Raw genomic sequence first — 24,992 nt, 5'->3', positions numbered from 1 at the left:
TTTGAAAGTATCTTGTTTCCTGACTGGTCCTCTGGTCAGGTGTTGCAGGTCACTGTTTGTTAACGCCTTACAGGTGAAAGAGATATTAACCCTTAGCTATCTGTTTATGACGTGGTCATTACTAAACTGACATCAACAAGGAATTCTGCAGACAGAAAGTTTCAGTATATCTTGTATTGTTTGCATGTGCTGTTCTAAAATACTAACACTTTCAGTTTAACAAGGCTTATGGGGCTGATCATCAGACCCAAGTCTACAACTTGTTGGAAGACTTGACAACTGTTCTAATCAGAATTTCCTGATTCACTGAAATCATCAAAACCAAAGACTCATCAAAACATTTTGAAGTTCTGAGGGAAGAGCTGCCTGGCAGTATGATGGAAAGCTAAGAACCTGGCATCCTGGCTTCTGCTAGGTGGAGAATGGCAATTCCACCTTTCAGAGAATTTTAAAATTTTTGGTTTTTCATTCCAAATGTGAACTAAGCCACATTTTAAAATCTCTAAATCCTCTGCAAACAGAATGGCTGTCCTTGTCCAGCTCTACTGAAGTGCCCCATTGTGCACCTCCATCAGTAACCTCCCCATAACTGACCTTAAGGTAGCAGCTGAGCTGCAGGTGGCATCCTAGGACAGGCTTAGGAAAGGGCCAGGGCATGTCTGTGATGGGGCAGGAGTATGATGCTATCCGGCAATCCTGGCTGACAAAGTGGCCCCTTGTGGACCACTGCTACATGGTAAAGCAGCCATGACTTATGCCAGGAGCTGGTTTGGCCTCAGTAATGCCTGTGTTTGGATGACAGAAGGGCAGTGTAAAGACAGCTATTCTCATCTCCCTCTCCCCACCCCGCTGGTACTCTTGTACACCTGAAGATTGAACTTCTGTAATCATAAGAAGAGTCCATAAGCATAAGAGATTTTGACAATGTGTTTTTTTGAGGGGAGATTCTTAATTTTTTGTTCATGGGATCAAACTAAAACTCCAACATTAAATCCCTTTTGCTACCATTAAAGTACTCTTTTTGCTAATATTAATCAGGGTGGGGAGGGAAGGAGAACGGACTTGACTCATTTTCTTCCATCTATAAAGTGAAGAGATATTTCCAGCATCATCTAAGTAGTGCATAAACTTAATTTGTTGATTGTAAAGTGCTATGAGAATTTTGAGTGGAAAATACTCTAGAAACCCCAAGTAATGTTATAAATTAAGAGCCCCTGTGCTTTCTACATTATTCGTGGTACCTTTTTAAAAGGATTGACCTGCATATTTCGGGGGGCAGTAGTTGGTTGAGTTATGGTTACTCTATGTGGAAAATATGACTTTGGAAAAGTAGTAGAATTTTTTGTAGCAGTTCTTATTATCTAACTACTATTGTTTTAGTCGGTGCTAGATGAGATGATGGTGGAACAAACAGACCTCGTTCGTTTGCGGATGGTTAGAATGTCCAACGTGCCCGACACCCTCTACATGGTAAACAATGCAGTGCCACAGTGCTGTCATATGATTAGCCACCAGCAAATCAGCAGTAATCAGTCCAGTCCTCCTTCAGTTGTCGCCAATGAAATCCCAGGTAAGAATGCTAGCTGATCTACAGCAAACTATTTACTGTCCTCTGGGGTTCTGTTGATAGGGATTATTAAACTCCTCTTGTGTCCCAGAGTTTTCGCATCTGGGGTTGGTAGATGGACTGCTTATTTTAAGAGATTCCTCCAAAGACTCTGAGTTTGGGATGACTGGGAATTTTTTTGAGTAGAATTCTAACTAGTTGTGAGGGAAAGGAGCTCCAGTAGAAAGAGTGCTAGTATTCTGTTAGTGTAGAAGCACTTTTATAACCATAGTATCTCACCAGTATGATACTATATTCAAATATCTACTCTACAGAGCTATCCATAAATGATAGCATTCACACGTGCCCCCAACAGCAGAAGGCAGAGATGCTGCCATCCTATAGACAAGACTCCAAACAAAAATCAACCAAATGTCAAATTATGTAACATGTTGCATTGTGCCAAATTCAAACACTAGTGAGCTGCCAACGGGAAAAATTTCCCCAAAATAAGTTGGCCTTGACTGAAAATGTTCTGCTGCTTCTGAAAAATTCCACTCCAAGGATGTGGAATGAGAACATCTCAACCAATCTTAAATTCCATCATAGCTGGGTTCTGGGCAATTCAAAGCTTAAAGATTGTCACCAACGCTTTGACTCACACCCCAAAACAAAGAGCAAGCCAGTGCAGTATTTTGTGCTGGTAGTGTCCCACCTTATCTAACGCTCCACTGATAACAAGAACAAGGGATTGTTTAGCCAGTTCCACGAGCAGGGAAATCACTGAGCCAAATAGGTTTGCATTTCAGGCATATGTTGCAACAAGCTGTGCTCTCATGCCAGGAGACATCCCTGGAGCACAGAGAGCAGAAAAGAGCTGGCCACCTGAAGAACCAAGCAGCATTCTCCTGTCTGTGCTGTTCTCAGGACAGACTGAATGTTTTGGGCTAGTAGCATGACATGTTCCTGAGGCTTTGTGAACCTCTGCTGAACTGTACCTGCAGTATTCAGGTTGTGGTCAGCAAACTCTTGTCAGGGTTCTTTAGACCTGTTTGTCTGAATCAGAAATTATGCAAGAGCTGAACTTGGCCCATGAACTCCTGAGTGAAACTATATTGTTTCTGTATCCTGCTTCTACAATGGATGCTATCCAGACAACACTAAAATGTTTGTGATTTTAGAAGATTGAGTGTGTTGACTTACGAAAAATTGCTCCAAACTCAAGCCAGGTTATTGTTAACATTCCTTTTGAATGGAAGGCTGAGTCATGCTGCCCTGAAATCTTCTTTTCATCTAGTATGACCTTGACACATACTGTGTTTTACTGTATGAGTGTTTTGCCATGGTGAAACAGAGTATAGAGGCTTGTTTGAGACTCTTGGAGATACTGCTTTCTGCTCATTTTTACTGTTAGTTCATATGCCAGAAATAAAAAAGAAAACATTTTGGAAAAATTAGCAAGTCTGATACTGCACACACACTGGTGATCTTTATGAAACTAGAAGCAATTGATGTTTGTTTGTAGTTACATGATGTGTTTATTTCACCTCTGAAATGCAAATACCCCATGCATTGCTCTTGCTGTCTAATCCATTTAATCTTTGTGGACTTTTCATCACAGATGGTAATATTTTGCCAGGGGATAGCTGGTGAGGTTCCCGATTCCAGCTCCACATTTATGGAGGCTTGGATTTAACTTTTCTCAAGATATGCAAATATTACTAGGGTCAGAAAATTCACAAAGAAATATCACCCATTACCAGGCAGCAGCAAAATGTTACATGATAGTTGTGCAATAGGATAACCAAATACCCCAAATTACATATGATTTCCTTTTGGAAAGGTTTCTAATTTTTTCAGGGCAGCTGCATAAAACAGTGTAATTTTCACAGGTTTATGTTGGCTTAAAACTCATGTAATTTCTTTAACATGCATTTTCTGTAGTTATTACTGGTACTATGGTCTTATGATCCCAGAATTCCACCAAAAACATAAACTGTGGCAAGAACTTCAGCATGTTGTTGGCCTATAGTATTCCAGAGTGAATATGCAGTTGAGATTTAAAATATCCTGGCCTCCAAATCATAAAATTCCTGCATCCTGTAAGGGGTTTACAAAGAACAGTATGTTTGTGGTTCACTTTAGGAGAAGCCAGAAAAATGGTGCACATCTTTAGCACTAGTATGTTTTACACTTTATCCCATAAAGATGCTCTAAGGCATTAAGCACAAATATGTAAGTCATACTACTTTTGGCTTGGTACCAGTCGTCTTCAGCAACATAGTCAGTCTAACATTAATTCTGAATGAGAAACTAAAGTTAATCGCGTCATTGAATTGCATAGTCCCATTAACATCTTAAGAAATACATTCTCTTGTAATTTTTCACTGTCTTTTTTTCCCCCCCAATCAGTTCCCCATCTCCTTGTTGTTAAAGAGATGGTCAAACGGCTCCAGGAGCTCCGTCATACTGAGCAGGTTCAAAGAGCATATGCTCTTAATTGTGGAGAAGGAGCCACTGTCAGTTATGAGATTCAGATTCGTGTATTGCGAGAGTTTGGACTTTCTGATGCTGCTGCTGAGCTTTTGCAGGTATGGAAAATTGTCTGTCTGGGTAAGTTTAATTCTTCCTCCAGGGTGATTTTTGGTGCGACTCTTTTGAAAACTGAATGTTTAACCAGGACTGCAACAAAAACTAACATTGTATAGGTGTATGCTTTTTATTTTTTTAAACTCTGTTTTTGTATTTCCACTCGGTGGTCAGGCAGTAGTAATGAACTGTTTGCTGGAGGTGTAGAAAATTGGATGTTAGAAAGAGGGTGGTATTTATACATGTAAAATGGGCCTGGAAGTGAAGAATTTTTACCAGTGAGAAAACGCGTATTTTTATTATAGCAAATGAATAAATTAAGCTTATTTCCAACATCAGCCAGAGGTGGCATTTGTTGAAAGAGGTGGAGACACAGAAGAAATGTTAATGCTTCTTTTTGGAAAAGATGCCATAATGTGGAGTGAAAATGTTCAGTGCCTGATTCCAGTGACATTGGTTACATGTATTCTCAGAATCTGAGAAGCTTTTGTCATCATCACTGTGCAAACCACTTGATGTTCAGGCATTTTTCTCTTTCCCCAATAAAATTTTTTAAAGGTAAGGGCGGATAATCGCACAGACTCAAAGTAAATAGGAAGGTGAGGAGGTCTTTGCAATAATGCAATACAATGGTTGTAAAATACATTGGTTTTGAACCCCACGGGGGAACGCCAGTAGATTTTTAAACTGATTGCACATAAGAATTTACATTTGTCACTTAAAAACCACCATACACTAAGGAAGAGTTTGGTTTTTTCCTCCACTTAAACTGGTTGGTTAAATGTCACAAAAACAATGTTTCAGTGCTCGTCACCCTTGTTTTAATTCTGATTTGTTTATTGGTAACATTTGCGGTGGTGTTTGCTATGCATGAACATTAGAGAATAGATATGCCTTTGCAATACCTATATTCTTTTGGGGGACACAAGCATGAGTAAGAGCAGTCTGTGCTCACTATTTATTATTTGCTGTTTGTCATTTGTGGTTGGTTATTTTCCTGTTTTGAAAAGCTTCTATCTAAATATGAAGCAGAAATCTTCTTCGAGTGCTTGCTCATATCGATTCCAATTAGGTGTGCACGCGCTGCGTGCATGTTCATCAAAAGATTTTTATCCTGCCAACACTCGGTGGGTTGGCTGGGTTGCCCCTTAGAGTGGCGCCGTTATGGCGCCAGATATATACCCCTGCTGACCCAACGGCCCTTCAGTTCCTTCTTATCGCCCGTGACGGTCGTTGGAACTGTAGAACGCGGCTTTGCTGATCTCCACTTCCCTAGCTTACTCATTGTTCTTTACTGTTAATTGTGTTTATAGTTTGAGTTTTACAGTTATAGTTAGTGTATTTAGTTGAGGGGGGATCGGGGATTAGCCCCTTTCCTCCACCCCGGTGCCGGGCTCATGCCCAGGTCACCGGGATTCAAACCAAGTTCAGTGTGCCAAAAGCCGATGCCAATAGAGAATCCCCACGACTCCTCTCTCAAGTGCCTAGGGGAATCCCACCTTCCTGAAAAATGTCGCATCTGTAAGTCATTTAAACTGAGGATGAAGAAGGAGCAGGACTTTCAGCTGAAACAGCTCCTCATGGAGGCGGCACTTAGCCCTGCAGCATCGGTACCGAGTGCTCAACCTCCATCTGTGAGGAGCGCTCCTTCGGCTTTGGTCCTCTCCGGTACTGTAAAGGAGCCACGGCACCGACGTCTACTCAGCACCACTCCCTGTCCCCGTGGCCCAGGAAGCAACACAGTGCTCTGGCTGCTTCAGCACCACTCGCAGTCACAGAAGGAGCGCCCGTCGACGACGGATCGCCCAGCACCGTCATCTGCTGTGGCACTGCCGAGTGCCGCACCGTTGATTCCGGTCCCCAAAAGCTCCCCAGCACACACCGTGGTCGAGCTCGCTCTCCCATACACACCGGAGACCTTCTCCACGGTACAAGAGTTGATCGCGATGACGGAGACCGCGCTGCCTCAACCCCCGGCACCGCCGGTGCAGGTCATCCAATCTATTGGCAAGTCTGCCTTGCTGAGGCCGCCCTCTGTGGGAGCCGCCAAGAGGCATTGTTCAAGATTTTGGTCCCGCCGATGATCCCGGTCCCGATGCCGCTCGCAGTCCCGGCACCGCTCTCCATCACGGTACTGGTCGCACTCGCGGCACTGCTCGGCCTCCCGTTCACCTGCCAGATACTCACGGTACCGATCCGATTCACGGCATCGTGCATCTCGCAGCCGCTCCAGGTGAAGGGACTCGAGATCCCGGTCGACCTCCTGGCACTGCTTCAGTCGTAGCTCCCGGTCTCCCTCGCGGTACCGTTACAGCTCCCGGTACTGCTCCCCAAGGCCATCCCAGGAAAGATCAACCCGAGATGTGGCTCCCTCTCAGGGTCTATTAGCACTGCCTTGGCTATCGAGACACACCTCAGTGTCATCATAGGCTGGTAGCATTTCCTATCCACAGGATCATGACTTGGATTTCCCCAGCCATATGTTTCCTGAGAGCCAGAGCCACGAGCAAGGACCTCATCACTGGCCTTTCTGGACACCATGGGTGTACCACCTAGCCCAAGAGGCAACCATAAGCCCGCCCTCCGTGGGTACAGATGAGGCTTCGGTACCACCTGCAGACACCCAGGTCCCACCGGAGTCTGACACCGCTCCTCAAGAACAGGAGCCCCCACAGGACCCTCTTGTCCCTGGCCTCTCCTCTTCCTCCTTGCCAGATGAGGCTGTGGCAGGAACATCCTTCTCTGGCCCTCTCCCAGTTGACCTAAGGGCACATCAAGACCTCTTGAGACAGGTGGCACAGAATATGAATCTGCAGGTGGAGGAGGTCCCTGAAATAGAGAACCCTGTAGTGGACATCCTATCTGCAGACGCACCTACTAGAGTGGCTCTGCCGTTTATCCGCACTATTCAAGCAAACGTGGACACCATTTGGCAATCCCCAGCCTCGATCCCCTCCCACAGCCAGAGGAGTAGAGAGAAAATACATGGCACACTCCAAGGGGTACGAGTATCTCTACATACACCCACCTCCTTGCTCCCTAGTAGTTCAGTTGGTAAACGAGAGGGAGCGTCATGGCCAGCAAGCTCCTGCTCCCAAGGAGGCTAGGCGCATGGACCTCCTAAGCCGCAAAATATATTTGTCTGGGGGCCTTCAACTTAGAGTGGCAAACCAGTAGACCCTCCTAAGTAGATATAACTATAACACGTGGATGTCCTCAGGGAAGTTTATGGAGCTTCTTCCCCAGGAGTCCCGCCAGGAATTTAGGCCCTACTTGAGGAGGGTAAGAAGGCAGCGAGAACATCCCTCCAAGCTTCTCTGGACGCAGCGGACTCTGCGGCCAGGACTCTGGTGTCAGGAGTGATGATGAGACGTATCTCCTGGCTCCAGGTATCAGGCCTTCCTCCTGAATTACAACAAACTATTCAGGACTTGCCCTTTGAAGGCCAGGGGCTCTTCTCAGACAAGACTGATCCCAGATTACAAAGTCTGAAGGACAGTCGCATAATAATGCACTCACTGGGGATGCACACACCAGTGTCCCAGTGCAGGACCTTCCGGCCCCAGCCTCACTGTACTTACCCCCCGCCTAGGCCACGACAGGACTTCAGCAGAAGGCGTGGCTGAGGGAATCAATGGAGGCAGTCTGGCCCCCAAGCAGGGCAAAATCAGCCCCCCCCCCCCAAACCACAGGCGGGGCCCAAATAGAACTTTTGATGGGACACCTGAGGACTGCCCACCAGTTGTTTTCCCAGATCCTTCTCCTCCCTTTTACAACCACCTCTCCCATTTCCTCCCTGCATGGTCCCACCTAACTTCGGATCGTTGGGTCCTGCACACGGTTGAGTTGAGATACCACCTTCAGTTTGTTTCAACCCCACCTTCCTACTCTCCCTCCTCGTCCCTCTTCAGGGACCCCTCTCATGAGCAATTCCTCTTACAGTCGCTCCTAACCATTGGAGCCATAGAGGAGGTACCAAAAGACCTGAGGGGCAAGGGGTTTTATTTCTGATACTTCCTAATCTCCAAGGCAAAAGGAGGTCTATGACTGATCCTAGACCTGCGAGGACTCAACAAATTCATGATAAAGTTGAAGTTCCACATGGTATCCCTGGGGACCATTATCCCATCTTTGGATCCCGGAGAATGGTATGCCTCCCTTGATATGAAGGACGCGTATTTCCACATCGATTTACCCACCACACAGACGGTACCTCCATTTTGTGGTCAACCATCAACATTTTCAGTTCACGGTCCTTCTATTTGGCCTTTCTATGGCTCCGCGAGTATTCACAAAATGCATGGCTGTAGTCGCCGCCTCCCTCCAGCGTCGTCGGGTGCACGTTTACCCGTATCTCGACAATTGGTCCATTCGAGGGATCTCCGAGTCACAAGTGAGACATCACCTGTACATCGTCAAAGACCTCTTCAGGAGTCTTAGACCTCAAGATCAACATAGAGAAGTCTATTCTGATACCCATGCAGAGAACAGACTTCATCGGGGTGATTCTGGACTCCACTCTGGCCAGAGCCTGCCTGCCGCAGCCTCATTTTCAGGTGATGTCTACAATTATTCAAGGCCTCCAAACCCTCCCCACAACATCGGCTCACGCTTGTCTCATCCTACTCGGTCACATGGCCAAACACACCAGGCTACGCCTCCGTCCATTTCAAACCTGGCTTGCCTCAGTATACTTGCTGGGCCAGGACAGCCTGGACTCGATACTCACTGTTCCCTCAAATGTTTTAGGCTCTCTATCCTGGTGGCTGACTCCCACCCTAGTTTGTGCAGGGATGCCATTCCACCCACCGCAACCTTCGATGGCCCTAAACAAGGTCGCGTCATCTCTGGGGTGGGGTGCCCACCTCCAGGGCCTCCGCACTCAAAGCCTCTGGTCAGCTCAAGAACTAACTTTACACATCAATGTGCGGGAGCTGAGGGCAGTTCGTCTAGCATGCCAGGTGTTTCGAGAGCATCTCCAAGGCTGTTGTGTATCAGTGTTCATGGACAACACAACGGCCATGTTTTACATAAACAAGCAAGGCGGTGCACGCTCCTCCCTCCTTTGTCAGGAAGCCATTCAACTCTGAGACTTTTGCGTAGCCCACTCGCTCGATCTGGTAGCGTCCTTTCTCCCAGGAGTTCAGAACACTCTGGCAGATCACCTCAGCAGATCCTTCCTGTCTCACGAGTGGTCGATTCGTCCGGATGTCATCCATTCTGTTTTCCGGAAGTGGGGTTTTCCTCACATAGACCTCTTCGCCTCTCGCGAGAACAGGAAATGCCATGTGTTCTGCTCCTTCCAGGGCGCTCCCCGGGCTCCCTCTCAGATGCATTCCTGATACCGTGGACCAACCGTCTACTCTGTGCCTTTCCACTGTTCCCGCTGGTCCACAGGGTCCTTCTTAAGCTCTGTAGGGACAGCGTCCACCTGATCATGATCACTCCAGCGTGGCCAAGGCAGCACTGGTATACCATGTTGTTCGACCTCTCAGTGACAGACCCAATTCTCCTACCACTCTGGCCGGATCTCATAACTCAGGACTTCAGCAAACTTCACCATCCGGACCTACAGTCTCTTCACCTCACAGCATGGTTGCTGCGTGGTTAAGCCGGTCCGAGTTACGTTGCTCTGTCTTGGTCCAACAGGTACTCTTGGGCAGTAGGAAGCCTTCCACTAAGTAAGTTGACATATCTGGCCAAGTGGAAGCGTTTCTCCTGCTGGTGCGCTCAACGTAACACTGTCCCCACCCAGGTACCAGTTCCTACTGTCCTGCACTACCTCTGGTCCCTGAAAGAACACGGCCTAGCGGTCTCTTCCATAAAAGTGCATCTGGCAGCCATCTCCGCCTCCCACCCAGGGGAGGACGGGTGATCAGTCTTCTCTTACCCCATGGTTTCGAGGTTCCTCAAGGGCTTGGAACATCTGTACCTGCAGGTTAGATGCCCTAACCCTACCTGGGACCTCAATCTGGTTCTAGCCAAGCTTATGGGTCCTCCTTTTGAACTGCTAGCCACCTGCTCGCTGCTGTACCTCTCCTGGAAGACGGCCTTCCTCGTCGCTATTACTTTGGCAAGGCGAGTATCTGAGCTTTGGGTCCTGATAGCGGACCCCCCATATACGGTGTTTCATAAGGACAAGGTACAGCTGCGACCACACTCCGCCTTCCTCCCTAAGGTGCTGTCTGCCTTTCATGTCAATCAAGACATCTTCCTTCCGGTCTTCTTCCTAAAGCCGCACTCATTGCGGGAACAACAGCTGCACTCCCTAGACGTCCGCAGGGCTCTCGCCCTTTATATTGAAAAAACCAAACCCTTTTGAAAGTCGCCTCAGCTCTTTGTAGCGGTGGCAGACCGAATGAAGGGCCTGCCGGTTTCCTCCCAGCAAATTTCATCTTGAGTGATGTCTTGCATCTGTAACTGCTTTGATTTGGCTCGCGTTGCAGCTAGCCACCCCACTACCCATTCTGCTTGGGCTCAAGCTTCATCTGCTGCCTTCCTGGCCTATGTTCCCATCCAGGAAACATGTTGGGCAGCTACCTGATCATCGATTCACACCTTTGCCTCACGTTACGCCTTGGTTCAACAGTCCAGAGATGATGCAGCTTTTGGCTCAGCAGCTTTGAATTCTGAAACATCTCACTCCGACCCCACCGCCTAGATAAGGCTTGGGAATCACCTTACTGGAATCGGTATGAGCAAGCACTCGAAGAAGGAAAGACGGTTACTCACCTTTGTAACTGTTGTTCTTTGAGATGTGTTGCTCATATACATTCCAAACCCGCCCTCCATCCCCTCTGTCAGAGTAGCTGGCAAGAAGGAACTGAAGGGCCGTTGGGTCGGCAGGGGTATATATCTGGTGCCATAAAGGCGCCACTCCAAGGGGCGACCCAGCCGACCCACCGAGCGTTGCTAGGGTAAAAATCTTCCGACAAACATGCACGCAGCGCGTGCACACCTAATTGGAATGGATATGAGCAACACACCTGGAAGAACAACAGTTACAAAGGTGAGTAACGGTCTTTTATGCCATGTGACTTAAGTGACCACTCACTGTAAATAGTGAAAGTGAGCAGTTCGTGAACAACTTGTAGTCTGCAGATTGTTCATCCAAATGATTCTGAATACTTTAGAATAACAAATTGTTTCAAGAATGAGTCCTGAAGAGGGAAAAGGTCTAAATATTTAGCTAGTATGTCAGTCCTTGCCCCCAAAGAATTTACAGTGTGTCTGTACTGCACCTACTGTGATTGGTGAGAAGGGAAAGGGGGCAATTTTGATTGAGGCCTTCAAATACTGCTGGAATGCAAATAATACATTTGGACATCTTAATCACAGTGAGTAATTTGACCAGTTCTACCACATATGGAAGCTGATGCAAGGCTGTCACCTCTGACTTTTTCTGAAGGTGTCTCCCTTATGGCCATGCTGCTTTTTGATGATCAGCTTTGTCACCTTTTTAAAGTCTGCGTATTATTTAAAATGATGGGACTAACTAGTCATTGTACTAAGCCTAAATTACAAGTCCCAATCTTTGATCAGTTTTATAGGAAATCTGCCCCCAAAACCACAACTTTTTTTAATCTCTTATTTTGTTGTATTCTCTTGCAGAATCCTCACAAGTTCTTTCCTGACGAGCGGTTTGGGGATGAAAGCCCACTCTTAACTATGAGACAGTCTGGACGATGTCGAGTTAGCAGCACTCCCACTGCAGAAACCATGTTTACAGAACTTGACTCTTTTGTGGCCTTCCATCCACCACTGCCCCCTCCTCCACCTCCTTACCATCCACCAGCTACTCCTATTCATAGCCAGTTCAAAATGGGCTGGAAACAAAGGGTGCCGAGTCAACATCCCTCACGTTCCTTTTCTTATCCATGTAACCATTCACTGTTCCACTCCAGGACAGCTCCTAAAGTTGCCCCACCTGTCTACGTACCCGGTGTCAAAGCAGCAGCACCCCCTGATTGCACTAACACTACAGGACTGGGGAGACAAACAGTAGCTGCAGCGGCAGCAGTAATGGCAGCTGAAAAGCAAGCAGTAAGTGCATCTTTTTTCCTCGCATCGAAGTAATTTATTGAAAAGGAAAGTAAAGGTGAAATGTAACGAAGTGTGGCTTGGAGGGAAGTGTAAAAGTTACTCAGTGGTGAGTGTAAATGAACCTTTTCCCCTCCACCCCTTCTGCAAAATACCTGAACCATCATGGTGCAGGGAGCCAAAACAGAAGGAGCAGAACTAGTGGAATAGACAGGGGAATAGGTGGATATAGGTGTTACTCTTTCAATACATACTCACTTGAGAAGTAATGTAGACAGATGGGCATGTGGAGATCTGTGGAGAGTTCTGAATGCCTGGAGGCAATTTTGAATTGAATTCTAAAATCAATAAGCTGGTGGAAGGTGACAGAGAATGGGATATATGCATATATAAAAAGTGTTCATGGATTAATATTTAAAGGTAAAGAAAAAATTGCATACATATCTAAGTTGCAAGGAAGACTAGATTCCTTGAGTGAAGCTGACTTCATCATATGATTGGTTGTTTGCCTGGATAGAAATGTAATTGCTAAAAGCACATTTTAAAAGAAAAGTTTTAATGTTGACATTACCTGATATCAGTTTTAGGACTCCTAAAACTGTTTCGAGCTTGTGTGTGTGCATGTCTCCCAACACACTATACTTCAGTTTCTGAAGACCTGCTTATAGTCACTCAGATCTTTCCAAACAATTTATATTTACTTAAATCTGAACTTTTGTATGCTTCTGTAACCAAAGGTGACTTGTTTTTCAGTTGGTAAAACTCAGTTCAGCTCTTTCTAAATTACCTGAGCTTGGTAGAAGTTGTTTTCATATTTTAAGAAAAATATTCAAGTGCTTTCTTATGCTCCCATTACAAAATACCCCATTTTTAAGTTAGTTCAAACTTGCAATGTACTTATTTATCGTATTAAAAAATGCCTTTGACATAAGTTAGTGACTGAAAGTCATGCACAAAGCTTGCGTGCTTATTAACCACTAGATTATTAACAAGCAACTATGTGGTGGGAATGCCACAGGTTGGAATGAGTGAAACTGCTTTTAAAGAAGGAACTGATTTAAAGCAGTTGTATGCATGTATGCTTCTTTGTAGTCTATTTAACATTGACATAAAGAAACCCCTCACCTTCTTGAATGCAAAGTAATGCCTAAGAATTTAGTATAGGAATTGTCCTACTGGTCTCTGAACAGTGACCAATACTAGATATTTCAGAGAGAGGCACAGGAAATCCTGTAGTAGACAGCCTGCCCACAAAAGAAGTTTCTTTCTAACACATTCTGTTAGTAATTACCTTATGCTGAAGCATAAGGAACCTCTTAAAATATATTTTTATTGTTTCTAACGTAACTGTAGATGTTGTCATCCATATAAATCTTTTTTTAAAAAAAATCTTAAGCCCTTGGCCTCTTTGGCCTGTGGCAATGGTGCTCCAAAATTTGTTTTTATATCTTGGGGTAAGAAGTATTTCCTTATTGTACTGCCTTTCAACTTCTTTGCTTGTCTCTTTATTTTTATATTATCTAAAAAGCTGGGATTCCTATTTAGACTATCTTTTCTATACTTTATTATTTTAGATACCTTTAACTTGTCCCCTTATTCATTTTTTTCCAGTTACAATCTTTTCAGTCTCTCTTCCTGTTGAAATCTGTCCATGTCAGTTCAGTTTTCACTTTATCTCTGCACCCTTCTTTTTCTGTTATCCTTTGAGACTGAGTGACTAGACTTGAACACACTATCTCAGGTGAGGGCATACCATTAATACATAAAATGACATAATACATCCAGTCTTTTCTATCCCTGTTTTGTTAGACATACTAATGTTTGCTCAGCGTGCAGAAATGGTTGAGGGGTAAGGTGTTCATTAAGGTAGGCAAAAGTACACCTGGGTATTTTTCCTGAGTGATTACAATTAATTTAGGAGCCAGAAATATGCATGATTGTTTCAAATTATTCCTTCCTTTTTCTTTATCCATTCTTTAGCCCATGTGGTCAAATAATTCTGGTAAAGTAGAAACACACAATTTTCCTTCACAGCCCTTGTACTAGTTTATCCCTGTCAAGTCGTGTTCATCTAGTGGTTTGATAATTTTCCTGGGAGGTTTATTGGTCTGTAATTGGCAAGATCACCTCCAAACATATAACAAGGAGAGAAGAATCAATTCTGTAACTACCACCGCAATTTTAACTCAGCCATATTGTGTGCAAATAAATATATAAAGCATAAATGTAATTGCACATATTCTGTAAATAAGAATAGAGAGGTTACAACCAGATTTATACATTTCCTGACTTTCATGCATATAAATTCTCAGCCATAATGTTGCACTGAATGTATATTTTTTGAAAAACTAATTGCAGATGGCTGAAAGTAGGCATATTTAAAATCTGTTCACTGGCAGTCTGAACTTGCACATGTAATGTATTTTATTTTATACACCTCTGCCTCGATATAACGCTGTCCCTGGAAGCCAAAAAAATCTTACCACATTATAGGTGAAACCGTGTTATATTGAACTTGCTTTGATCCACCGGAGTGCGCCCCCCCCCCCCCCCCCCCCCCGTACTGCTTTACGGCATTATATCCAAATTCGTGTTGTATTGACTGGCATTATGTTGAGGTAAAGGTGTATTGTATATTGAACATAAGACTACAATAATCTTGTTTGTCAATTGAAAGTAGCTACCATTTCATAAAGGAATGGGGAAGAGAGATTGGACATGGTTTGTTCTTTGCAAGGGAGGGCCGTTCTCTTGGGATTGGATTGGTTGCATATTCCGATGTAGAAATAATATGCATGATCTTTTGCCTTTATACTTATTCTTTCCAAGGGAATGTGCAGAGTTGGATGTTCTCAATAGTTGCTTCTCACCGCTAATTCTGGGTAATAATCTGCTTTTAAAGCTGGTTAGTGTGGATCAAATGTATGGAATACAGTAGATAAGTCTCTCCTCTAGGAGACTGAAAAGTAAACTACTGATTGGTATGGGTGTGTATGTGTACATATGTATATAAAAAAATCAACCAATTTGGAGTAGCACTTGCTCTTAAACAAGTTTTGAAACAATGTTGAAGTTACTGGCTAGGATTGCTCTAGAAGACTGAAGTGGGTCAGGAAGAAAAACCATCACCAGCTACTACAGAAAGTGATGTTACAGATAAATTTAATTAAAATGTAGAAGTAAAGCAAAATCCAAGTAGACTTAACTCTCTTCCTTTCTTTTCCAGTGTACTCAGCCCATGTTAAATGAGTTGATGCCAGATATTGCTATGGGTGTGTCAACGATGTCTCTAAAGGACAGAAGATTGCCAGAGCTCACTGTTGACACAGAATTAAGCCAGCCAGTGACAGAAGTTGGACCTGGACCACCCCAGCATATTTCATGTATTCAGACTAGGCACATGCACAGTTCTCGAAAGAAACATGCAATAGAACAAAAAATAGATACTCGAGAAAATCAACAGGAGTATCCAGATTTCTATGATTTCTCTAATGCTGCATGCAGACCTTCCACTCCATCACCTAGCAGACATATTCCTTCACCTTCCCAAGGCATGTATTTTGGTCCAGATTTGTATAGCCACAGTAAGGCATCACCAAGTGGCTTAAAGTCAGCCTATCTACCTAACCAATTATCTCCTAAAAAGCAAGAGGATTCTAGGAGAGAATATGTGCTTTCCCAGGATGGGCATCAGTACAGACAAAAGAATGAGCCAATACACCTCGATGTCTTAGAACAACCTCCCCAGCGGTTGGACTTGGCATTGGCTGCCCAGGAAGATGCTGGTAATGGCCCAGTTCACATCAGAGGAAGAACAAAAATGGAAACTGACTTAACATATGGGCTAACCTCTAACAGACCTTCACTCTCTACGTACAGCTCTGAAATACAAGAAGAGCGATCCAGCAGGAGACTGATAGATGAGGAGCCTCTGGAACACGAAGCACAGAGAAATACAGATTTGGAAAGGGAAGATGCAGTAAGCAGAGGAAGGAGGTCTCCAAGCAAACCAGACTTTCTGTATAAAAAATCTGCCCTCTGAAAGCAACCTCCACTATTTCTCTGTGCCTGAGAGTTGAGACACCCCATTCTTTGCAACTTTTGGCCTGACTTTTGTCAGACAAATTCATTAATGCCAGCAGAAAACTCAGTTTTGCTCACTTTTTTGTATATACATTGCTTTATTAGAGACAGCATGCTATCAGTTTATTTTGAATGCTGCTTCTGGGTTTATTTTTGTGGTTTGAAAATATTAAGCCTTTACAAAACATAGCTGGCACTTTTTTTACAAATTGGTAGCCTTTTGCACCTGTACATTTATTTTACCTGTATTAGTTTTGTATTAATATGTTAAACTTTCTTGTTACATTTAAAGGACTGTATTTTCATACTTCTGCATTTTACCTTTCACCTACCAATTCTCCATGTGCATTGGGTTGCACATTATGAAATGTATTTTCTTATGGGATAGTAACAATGTGTTTATTTTTTAATTATATGAATTCCAAAGAACAGCACATCAAAATACTTTTTTAGTAACATTGTTTGTTTAGGTCTGAAATCTGCCTGATCTATCACTACTGCAAATCCAGCGTAATACCATTCTGTTTAACATGTCATGGCAGCTGGTCTCCATTCATTCTGATTCAACACGTCTACTCTAAAACATATGGCTGGGGCTTTCAAAAGAACCTAAAGGATTTAGATTTCCAGGTCCCAATGAAATTTATTTGAAGTTAGGTGTCGCTGCATTAGGCTCCTTTGAAAATCCCAGCCTACGTTTTCTGGTCCATTTGTGATTTTGGAGAACTTCATGGGCACTGAGAAGCATTTATCAGACTCAAATGATTGATTTGTGAAGAAAACTTGGAAATACTGCAAATTGATCATAACATTACTGTGCTAGTCAGGATACCCTTGAATTGGGCTGTGTGGAGGTCAGAGTTCAGAGGATTCATGCCAAAACCTAAAGCTCTAGGAAGATCAGGCTTAGTATCTGACGTTATTGTCTAAATTATATCATTGTCAAATGAGAGGACTGCCTCTCTAGTGGAGGTGCTGAGGTGACTGCTCATTGCCTTCTTTTGTCCTGCCTATGAGAGAAACAAAGGGCTTTAGTCTACTTGATGTCATGCAGTGTTCCTTAACATTTTAATGTCTCTGAATTTATCATTTCAGCTGTCCTCTCGTGAACTGAAGAGTAACTGAGTTAGCTTCATTGGTTGCAGATGGCTTAGCCCTTTTTAAAATTACACCTCTAGCCCCTGGAGTAAAACAATAATTGTGAGGCAGGGGTGTCTGACTCTTCCACTAACAGAAATACAAAGTAGAGAGGAGACACTGGTCATTTGGGAACATCCCTTGCCATTGTGCTGAGGTTACACAGTATAAGGGGTTTAGTGATGGTCATTGAAAAGTCAACACTTGCCAATAGTTACCACACGCTTATTTCCCATTCTGAATGTTGTGAAGACTCTGGTATATGATACCACAGTGTAGTAACTTCTGGTAAATGCCTTTTTTTGGGTTGGTCACTATAATGAAAGATCTTGCAGCAGCTGAAGACCTCAATCAGTGTGAGCTAAAGATTGTTTTAACCTTAAAAATGCTTAATGCTATTTAAATGTAAATCTTTCAGTTTCCTTTAGTATAAGTCAGTTTTCCTGGTCAAAAGGTAGGCATCTCTTCTTGCCCATCCCTTCCTCCCCACAAAATCAAAAACAACCTCCTCGCCCTCTCATTAATGTATACAAGGCTTAGGTGCCATAAGACCTTATTGTGCAACTATGTACTGAATTTTTAAACTAGAAAGTGGTGTTTGGGTAAACTCTATCATGGGTTTGTGATCTAGTAATTTGTAATCTCTCGTGCAGCACTTTGATACCATGTTAAGATTCCTTTAAAGTACACTCATGTTAGTCTAATGATATTGGGTGGTGAAGATTGACTGAATTACAGTTGATAATTAGTCTTTTTCGTCTTAGGAGGCTTAGTTTGAAATCGGGTTGGGCCACAAGTACAAAATGCATGTGGTGAGTCCAATCTCATCTCTAATCTATGTTGTGTTCATAGAATCATAACACAGTGTGAAAGTTGTCCTCACATCCTAACAACAGTTCTGGAGGGGTTAACACTGGTGTCACACAGGCTAGGGACTGAGGTGCGTTGGCCTTGCTCTGTGAAGTTTGTCACAACATTTTCTAATACTAATTCCTAGCCATATGTACTGCCCCTCCTTGCCCATGCTCACGAGCACTAAAATCAATTTAATCCTCTCCCAAAAAGTAAATGATTACTTGCATCAAAGGCTGTGTTCAAGTGTTAGTAACATGATCACTTTAAGTCCTAGCTTCCAACAGAAGACTTACTATTTGTATAACTTTACCTACAACTTGATAGATCTGCTTACAGGAAACCTGTTTTAGCTATTGATGATGTCATTTGATGTGGCACTATATGGTAAATTGTGGCTCAAATCTTAGAAATAGCATGAGTAGTTATTTGATGGAACTTGTGTGAGGGGTGGCTGGTAAAGAAGGCTGAGAAGTTTCATGAGTATGTTTTGAATGCACCCATGAAATGTTTTTGCAGTGCAATATGTTGGTGAGAAGCTTTTTATGGGAAGTCGGTCTCCCCTTAGAAAACAGTTGCCACTTTCGAGGTCTCAGAAGCTGGCATTTCACACCATCAAGCAGCCCTTAAGGAAAAACAACCATGAAAAAGCAAGAAGTCCTAGACAGGCCATAAGACAATCAGGCCACTTAGACAATTACACTTTCACTTACTCATATTGATCTAGGAAAAAGATAGAGAATTGCTGCTGATCTCAAAATATTTTCGGAGAAGGGTAACCCTGTGTCATCTTTCATTGGAGTTTTTCTTTTTTTAAATTGTAGCATTTAATCTACAGTCTGAATTGTTGGTGAAGTGTAACTACTGAAGCCAAAAGTTGCACGATAACAGCATTGTAGCAACTGTTCTCTAATCCCAGGGGTGCTTAATATTTTTTGTGTATGTTAAACATACATCACCCCCCCCTCACATTTGGTCAAACCTTCAGGTAACAGTGAAATATCTGTTGCAGATGTATAAAAGAGGTGTTGTCTTGTTTGCATTTCCTGTGTCCTCACTGGAGCCTCCTTGAGAAGAGAGCTCTTAGCTTGTTGTAATGCTGGCAGTTTTTCTTCATGTTTTTAAGTATAGGCAAAGTAGGCTGAATTATGCCCTGATGTAAGTTAATACAACCCGTTCAGTGAATGGAGTTGCCTCTGTTCATCCCAAGGTTAAATTTGGCCCCAGGCTTGTATAACTGGACATGTGAAATATAAAGAACGCATGCATCTGATTCTATAGAAGCGTTATGCTGAAACTAATCTTCACTCCCCTCACCCCAAAAAGCAGGTAACATGCTAGGGTAGTGAGTTGTCTCAGCTACTTAATACAAAAGATGTGTTACCATATCCTGTGCTGTACTTCATCTCTTTTCAGTTCATTGGCTGCAGCAGAAGCCCCTTGTTTACATGACAGACTTTCACATTAGAGTGGGAATTCTAAGCTCTTCCTGTCCTTCCATATAGTTCTGAATTGGAGAGAACGCGGCTTACCCATTTAACATTGTTTGATGAAAGAGGCATCAATAGATGTTGACTTCACAAATCATAGGATGATATTCTGTTCTTGGTTTATTTAATGTTCATTTACTTGAAAACATCAGTACTCAAAAACAAAACACAGAGATTTCCCCCCCCCCCCATTTGCTAACACTGTGTATGGATGAATAACTTGATTTCTGGAAAGGATGCCTCTTTTAAATTGTTTTGCTGTTTCTATCTCTACTTCTGGAAGGTGGCCTTGCCTTCTGCAATGTTACATCTTGTTTGTCCTTGTGCTGTTACTGGTAGTCAAGTGCCTTCAATGCTAAAGGCTCAGAAGAATTTCTTAAACTGACTTCATGTCCTATGCAAGTGTTTTTCTACAACCTGCATAACCAGTACTTTGTAAAACTTGTTTACGCTTCAATTGTACATAGTGTTTTTTTAAAAAAATAGTATTTTATTTAGGTACCTCCAAACTTGAATTCTCGTCTTGTGTGATGCATTGTAAAACAATACATTTCTCTTTTGAGTACCGTTACAGTTGTAAAAAGGTTTTCACTGGTTCTATTTTTCTACTGTTGCTGAGAAGCATGTAACATGAATTTATCCTACGTATAGTTGGCATTTCAAATAAATGGCTTGTATAGAAAGTGCTTGTGTAGTTTTTCAGTTCAGCCACCTAAGACAATTGTGTTCTGTATCCATCTGCATACTCTTAATTGATAGAAATATCTGACTTATTGGAGGAATAGAGTACATCTTAATTACTATAATCATACCTACCTGTCTGAGTTTAGTCAATGCTGTCAAAAAAGGAAAATATGGGGGGGGGGGGGATATTTGCCCTTTAACAAAGGGTCTTAGAGGAAGAGAGTGCTGTAGATTATACTTACTTCCTCTTAGAACAGGACATTCTTCTCAGACATTGCCTTGAATTTTAAGGCTGTGAGTCACACTAATGGGAGTATGGGAATTCAAAGGTAGTGATTTTGCTCATTAAACAGTTATGTATTTTTAAAAGGTTTTATTTGGGTAAGTGAACTTTCGTATATAGGGCTGAGTTGATTTTGCTTTATTTAGGTGACTAGCGCCAGTGAAGGCAAACAAATTGTTAGTAAGGCAGCACGACTTGGCCCTTGGCCCAGAAGCCATCTATATCCTAAAGAGAACAACGTTCACTGAACACACAGCATTCATTTCATGGACAATCTGCAGTTATCCAAATCAGTTAAGATGTATGAAACGAATTTCTCAAACTTACAGTATTTGATTATTTCAAAGCTTTGTTAGGTTTACATACATGAGCCAGGCTATGTTGAACAGTTTGATTTTGAACTGCAACTGACTTAAGTTACCTGTTTAGTTTTTCTTTTTCTGCATGATGCCACAGAAACAATGTTCTCCCTTTAAGATTAGGGGGGTAACTTCCTACATTGTCAAATAAGTTAATGCCAATTTTAAAATGACTTTTTTTCACAAGTCATGTTCTTCCAGACTGATTCTGCTGGGGAGGGGGGCAGTGTTCCAGCTTTAGGTTCTTTAGGAAAACAACTCTCAAGTACACTAGATGCAAATAAATTCAGACTACAGAGATAAAATAGCTAGTGCAATGTATAAGCATCCACTGATTCTTCAATTAAACTGCTTTACTTGATGTGTTTAAAAATCCAATGTAAAAACAGTTGCTTTCAAAGTATACCTCTTCCCATGAAATTCATAAGCAAACTGGAAACTACAGTAACTTCTAACTGCAATTTTTGGATAAAAACCAGTTTCCTTGTGAAGGACTAATCTACTGTGTGTGTGAAATGGTGATTTCATTCTTTAAGAGCATTGTCACCTCTCTAAAATTCCCCAATAGCAATAAAAACTGTTGGATGTGGGCAGAGACATGTTATCGATCCTGAAAGCTGTCAGATTAGATAGTAACCTAGACTGTGTGCTTTTCCTGGGTACTCCCACTGATTACAGTAGTTGCCTCTACCCTTCCTGAACTTTTTATTTTGCCTTGTCCCCCATCTCAGGCTGCCATGGCTGGAAGAATGACAGCAATTGAGTTAAATGCCAAAGGATCCAACTCAACTGATGTAATTTCCCACTGTCTCCTGGAGCCAACTTTCCTTCCTTAAAACACACACTTCAGTTGCTTTCAAACAGCACCATTCTTCCTGCTACTCAGACCTGTAGCTTCTTTCAAACTTCACCCCTTTACTTTCAAGGTGTGTTGCCATTTGAATAGAAGGTAGCCTTCCTTCCATCATAGTACAACACTCATGCCTCCCCACAAATCTTAAAAGTTGCCTGGCAGCAGGATTCAGCTACCTGGAAATCAGGAAACAGACCAAAGGTTTAGCTAGTGATAACTAACAATTGTTTCCAAAACAGATTTCAGGCTCAGCAGTTATATGCTGGTGTTTGGTGATCACAGTAAGCAGTAGTGGATGACTTGTAAGAATTTCACATGAAGGCTTAAATCACTCAGAGTAGCTTTATTACTGATTAAGGAGGACCTTAACTGGTGTCCTGTCTCCATGGTTCACCCCTGTGCCCAGTATTATCTATTAAGCTGGCTGATTTCCTGTTACTTCTACTAGGATTGCTAAAATTAATGCCCTTGCCCCTCCATAATTTAGTTGTTTCTTCAAGTGCTTGCTCATGTTGATTCCATTCCAGGTGTGTGCGCTCTCACATGTCCAGTTGCCAGAGACTTTTGCCTTAGCGATATTAGTAGGGTCTGCTGTGGTGCCCTCTTGAGGGCTGCACTCATACATTGGTATACTAAGTGCCACCAATCCTACACCATCTCAGTTCCTTCTTACTGCCCCTGACGGTTAATTGGAGCACCTTGTCCTGCAGATTGCAAGAGCATTAGCACTTCTTTACAGACTTTATCTTCTTTGTATAGAGTTTGTAGGTACTCAGCCATTAAGTGTTGGGTTAGTTGGTAGCTGAGTCCCAGCTGGGACTTCGTTCTGGAGCAGGGTCTGCCCCGCTGTCCTGGCTTCAGACCATGCTCATCATGCAGCAGACTGATGCCTATCAGTGACTCCCATAGGAGTTTGGGGGAATCCTACAGAAAGGACAAATGTAGACTGTGTAAGAACTTTCACCCTAGAACCCAAAAGGAGTGGGATATTCACTTGAGGGCCCTCCTCATGGAGGCTGCACTTTGTCCTGCACTGGATCCCTCCCACTTGGACCCCACACCAAGCACTTTGGCATTGGTGAGGAGCAAGCTGCCTGCACCGGGCTCCACCCAGCACCATTCCCCCTTGCCGCTGCTTAAGCAGCAGCAAAAGAAAAGTCGCCCAGCACCAGAAGGAAAATGGGCTTTGTACAATGTCAGGCCATGTGCCAGCCCCAGGGCTTCATGGGGCTACTATGGAAGTCGGATCCCCCACCCTGACCAGGGATCCACCTCTGACACTCTCTCTCCCAGGGACCCTGGCGGCTGAGGAACAAGTAGGTCAACTAGCACCGCAGGCACTGCACCAGGCAGCAGACTTGCTAAGACTCCTACATCTAAGGGCAAGCTGATTATGGGACTGCCTCATAGGGCAGTGGAGCACTCTTGGTCACCAGACTGCAGGCGCAGATCTCCATCTCTGTGGCCTCAGACCTGGGCACTGTATCCTAGGTCTCTGACTAGAAGGCCCAGGTCCTTGGTGCGCTCTCCACCTACAAGACATTGGACAGCGGAGTCAAGGCGATGGTCCCTGTACCATCGGTACTGGCAAGCTTCCTGTCAGAGATTGACAGCCCAGACATCAGTCCCAGCTGGGGCAGGGCCACTCCTTGTCATGGCACGGGTCCTCTTTCTCCTGCCCCCCCACCTTGGTACTGTTCGGTGAGCAGGCACCATTCCTTGCTCTTGCCTCACCAGTCCGAGTCAGTTGGCAGACTCAGGCCTCAATGGCACCGTCCTAGTCACTGGAAGGGCAGTGGTCCGAGTTAGATCCAGAGTTCAGCCCCTTGCCAAGAAGGGTGATTTGCCGCTGACTTGTGAGGCTGGTGCGGCACCTGCAGTGACAACATGGTAGCCAGGACAGCGGGCCACTCAATGTCCGTATTGGAACCCATGGGGTGTGCCAGTAATGCCATTCTTGTGTTCCTACCAGCCCTCCCTGGCCACCTTGGACAAACTGGCTCTGGCCCAGAATTGGAATGTAGTGCTGAATCCTCCGTGAGGGCAGCACACCAAACCTCTGCACTGAAGGAGCCATCCCTGGAGAGGGAAGAGGAACCTACTCCTCCAGTTAGTGTAGTTGCTGGCATCCCCAAACGAAGTGGTGGCAGGTCCCTCCCAAATGGGCAGTTCCCTTGACGACTTAAAAGAACACCAGGCCCTCCTTAAAAGGGTGGCTGCTAACTTGAAACTACAGACTGAGATCGCAGAAGAGTCCAACGACCTCTTTAACGTTCTATCCTCCGCCATCCTGGCCCGGCCCACTCTGCCTGTCCAAGCAGGGGTCCTTACAATTGCGAAATCGCTGTGGCAAACTCCCTCTTCCATTCCACCGACTTCTAAGAAGGCAGAAAAGTATTATGTCCCTGTGACAGGGTTCAAATACCTCTACGCGCACCCTCCAGCAGCGTCACTGGTCGTGTCCGTGTGAATGAAAGGGACAAGCAGGGCCATGTTAGTGGCACACCAAAGAACAAAGATGCCAAGAGACTTGATTTATACGGCAGAAAGATTTGATGGCCAGCCTACAATTCAGGGTGTCTAACCCACCAGGCCCTATGAGGCAGGTACAATTTTAACCTGTTGGACTCCCTTAAGTTCAAAGAGCCCCTTCCATGGGATCAAGCCCAGGAGTTCACTGCTTTTGTGGACAAGGGTACAGTGGTGGTGAGGGGACCCCTTCAAATGGCCTGGGATGCTATTGATTAGCAGCTGGGGTGGTTGCCTCTACGGTGGCCATGAGGCACAGCTCCTGGCTGCAATCCTCCACCTTGTCCAAAGAGAGGCAGGCCACTATTCAGGCCCTCCCATTTAAGGGGGTGGGGCTCTTTAAGCTGATGGACTCAAGGCTCCACAGCCTTAAAGACTCCTAGGTCACCCTCCGCTCCTTGGGCCTGCCGACCAAGAAGCGATTCCATCCTTCACCTCCACGATCAAGGAACTGAGGAACTCCCTGATTGGGTTCCTACAGGAGAAAGGACAGAGACAAGAGGTCTAAGCAGTGACGCCTGTCATCTTCCTGCCCATCTGCTCCCTC

General features: G+C 44.1%; 1 protein-coding gene across 1 annotated transcript in view; it reads left to right on the top strand.

The window, feature by feature from the left end:
• BTBD7 (BTB domain containing 7) overlaps nucleotides 1–20,420 on the top strand; it is a 135,103-nt gene extending 114,683 nt beyond the window's left edge. Inside the window, 4 exon segments of the mRNA XM_032785263.2 lie at nucleotides 1,381–1,570; nucleotides 3,959–4,137; nucleotides 11,747–12,178; nucleotides 15,402–20,420. Of these exon segments, the coding sequence (XP_032641154.1) occupies nucleotides 1,381–1,570; nucleotides 3,959–4,137; nucleotides 11,747–12,178; nucleotides 15,402–16,217 (1,617 nt within the window). The 3' untranslated portion in view covers nucleotides 16,218–20,420.
• Nucleotides 20,421–24,992: the final 4,572 nt, after the last annotated feature.

The sequence above is a fragment of the Chelonoidis abingdonii genome, chromosome 4 (genome assembly GCF_003597395.2).
Source record: "Chelonoidis abingdonii isolate Lonesome George chromosome 4, CheloAbing_2.0, whole genome shotgun sequence".
Lineage (NCBI taxonomy): Eukaryota > Metazoa > Chordata > Testudines > Testudinidae > Chelonoidis > Chelonoidis abingdonii.
Note: the sequence above shows the minus strand (reverse complement) of the source record. Positions and strands in the feature narration are given on the sequence as shown.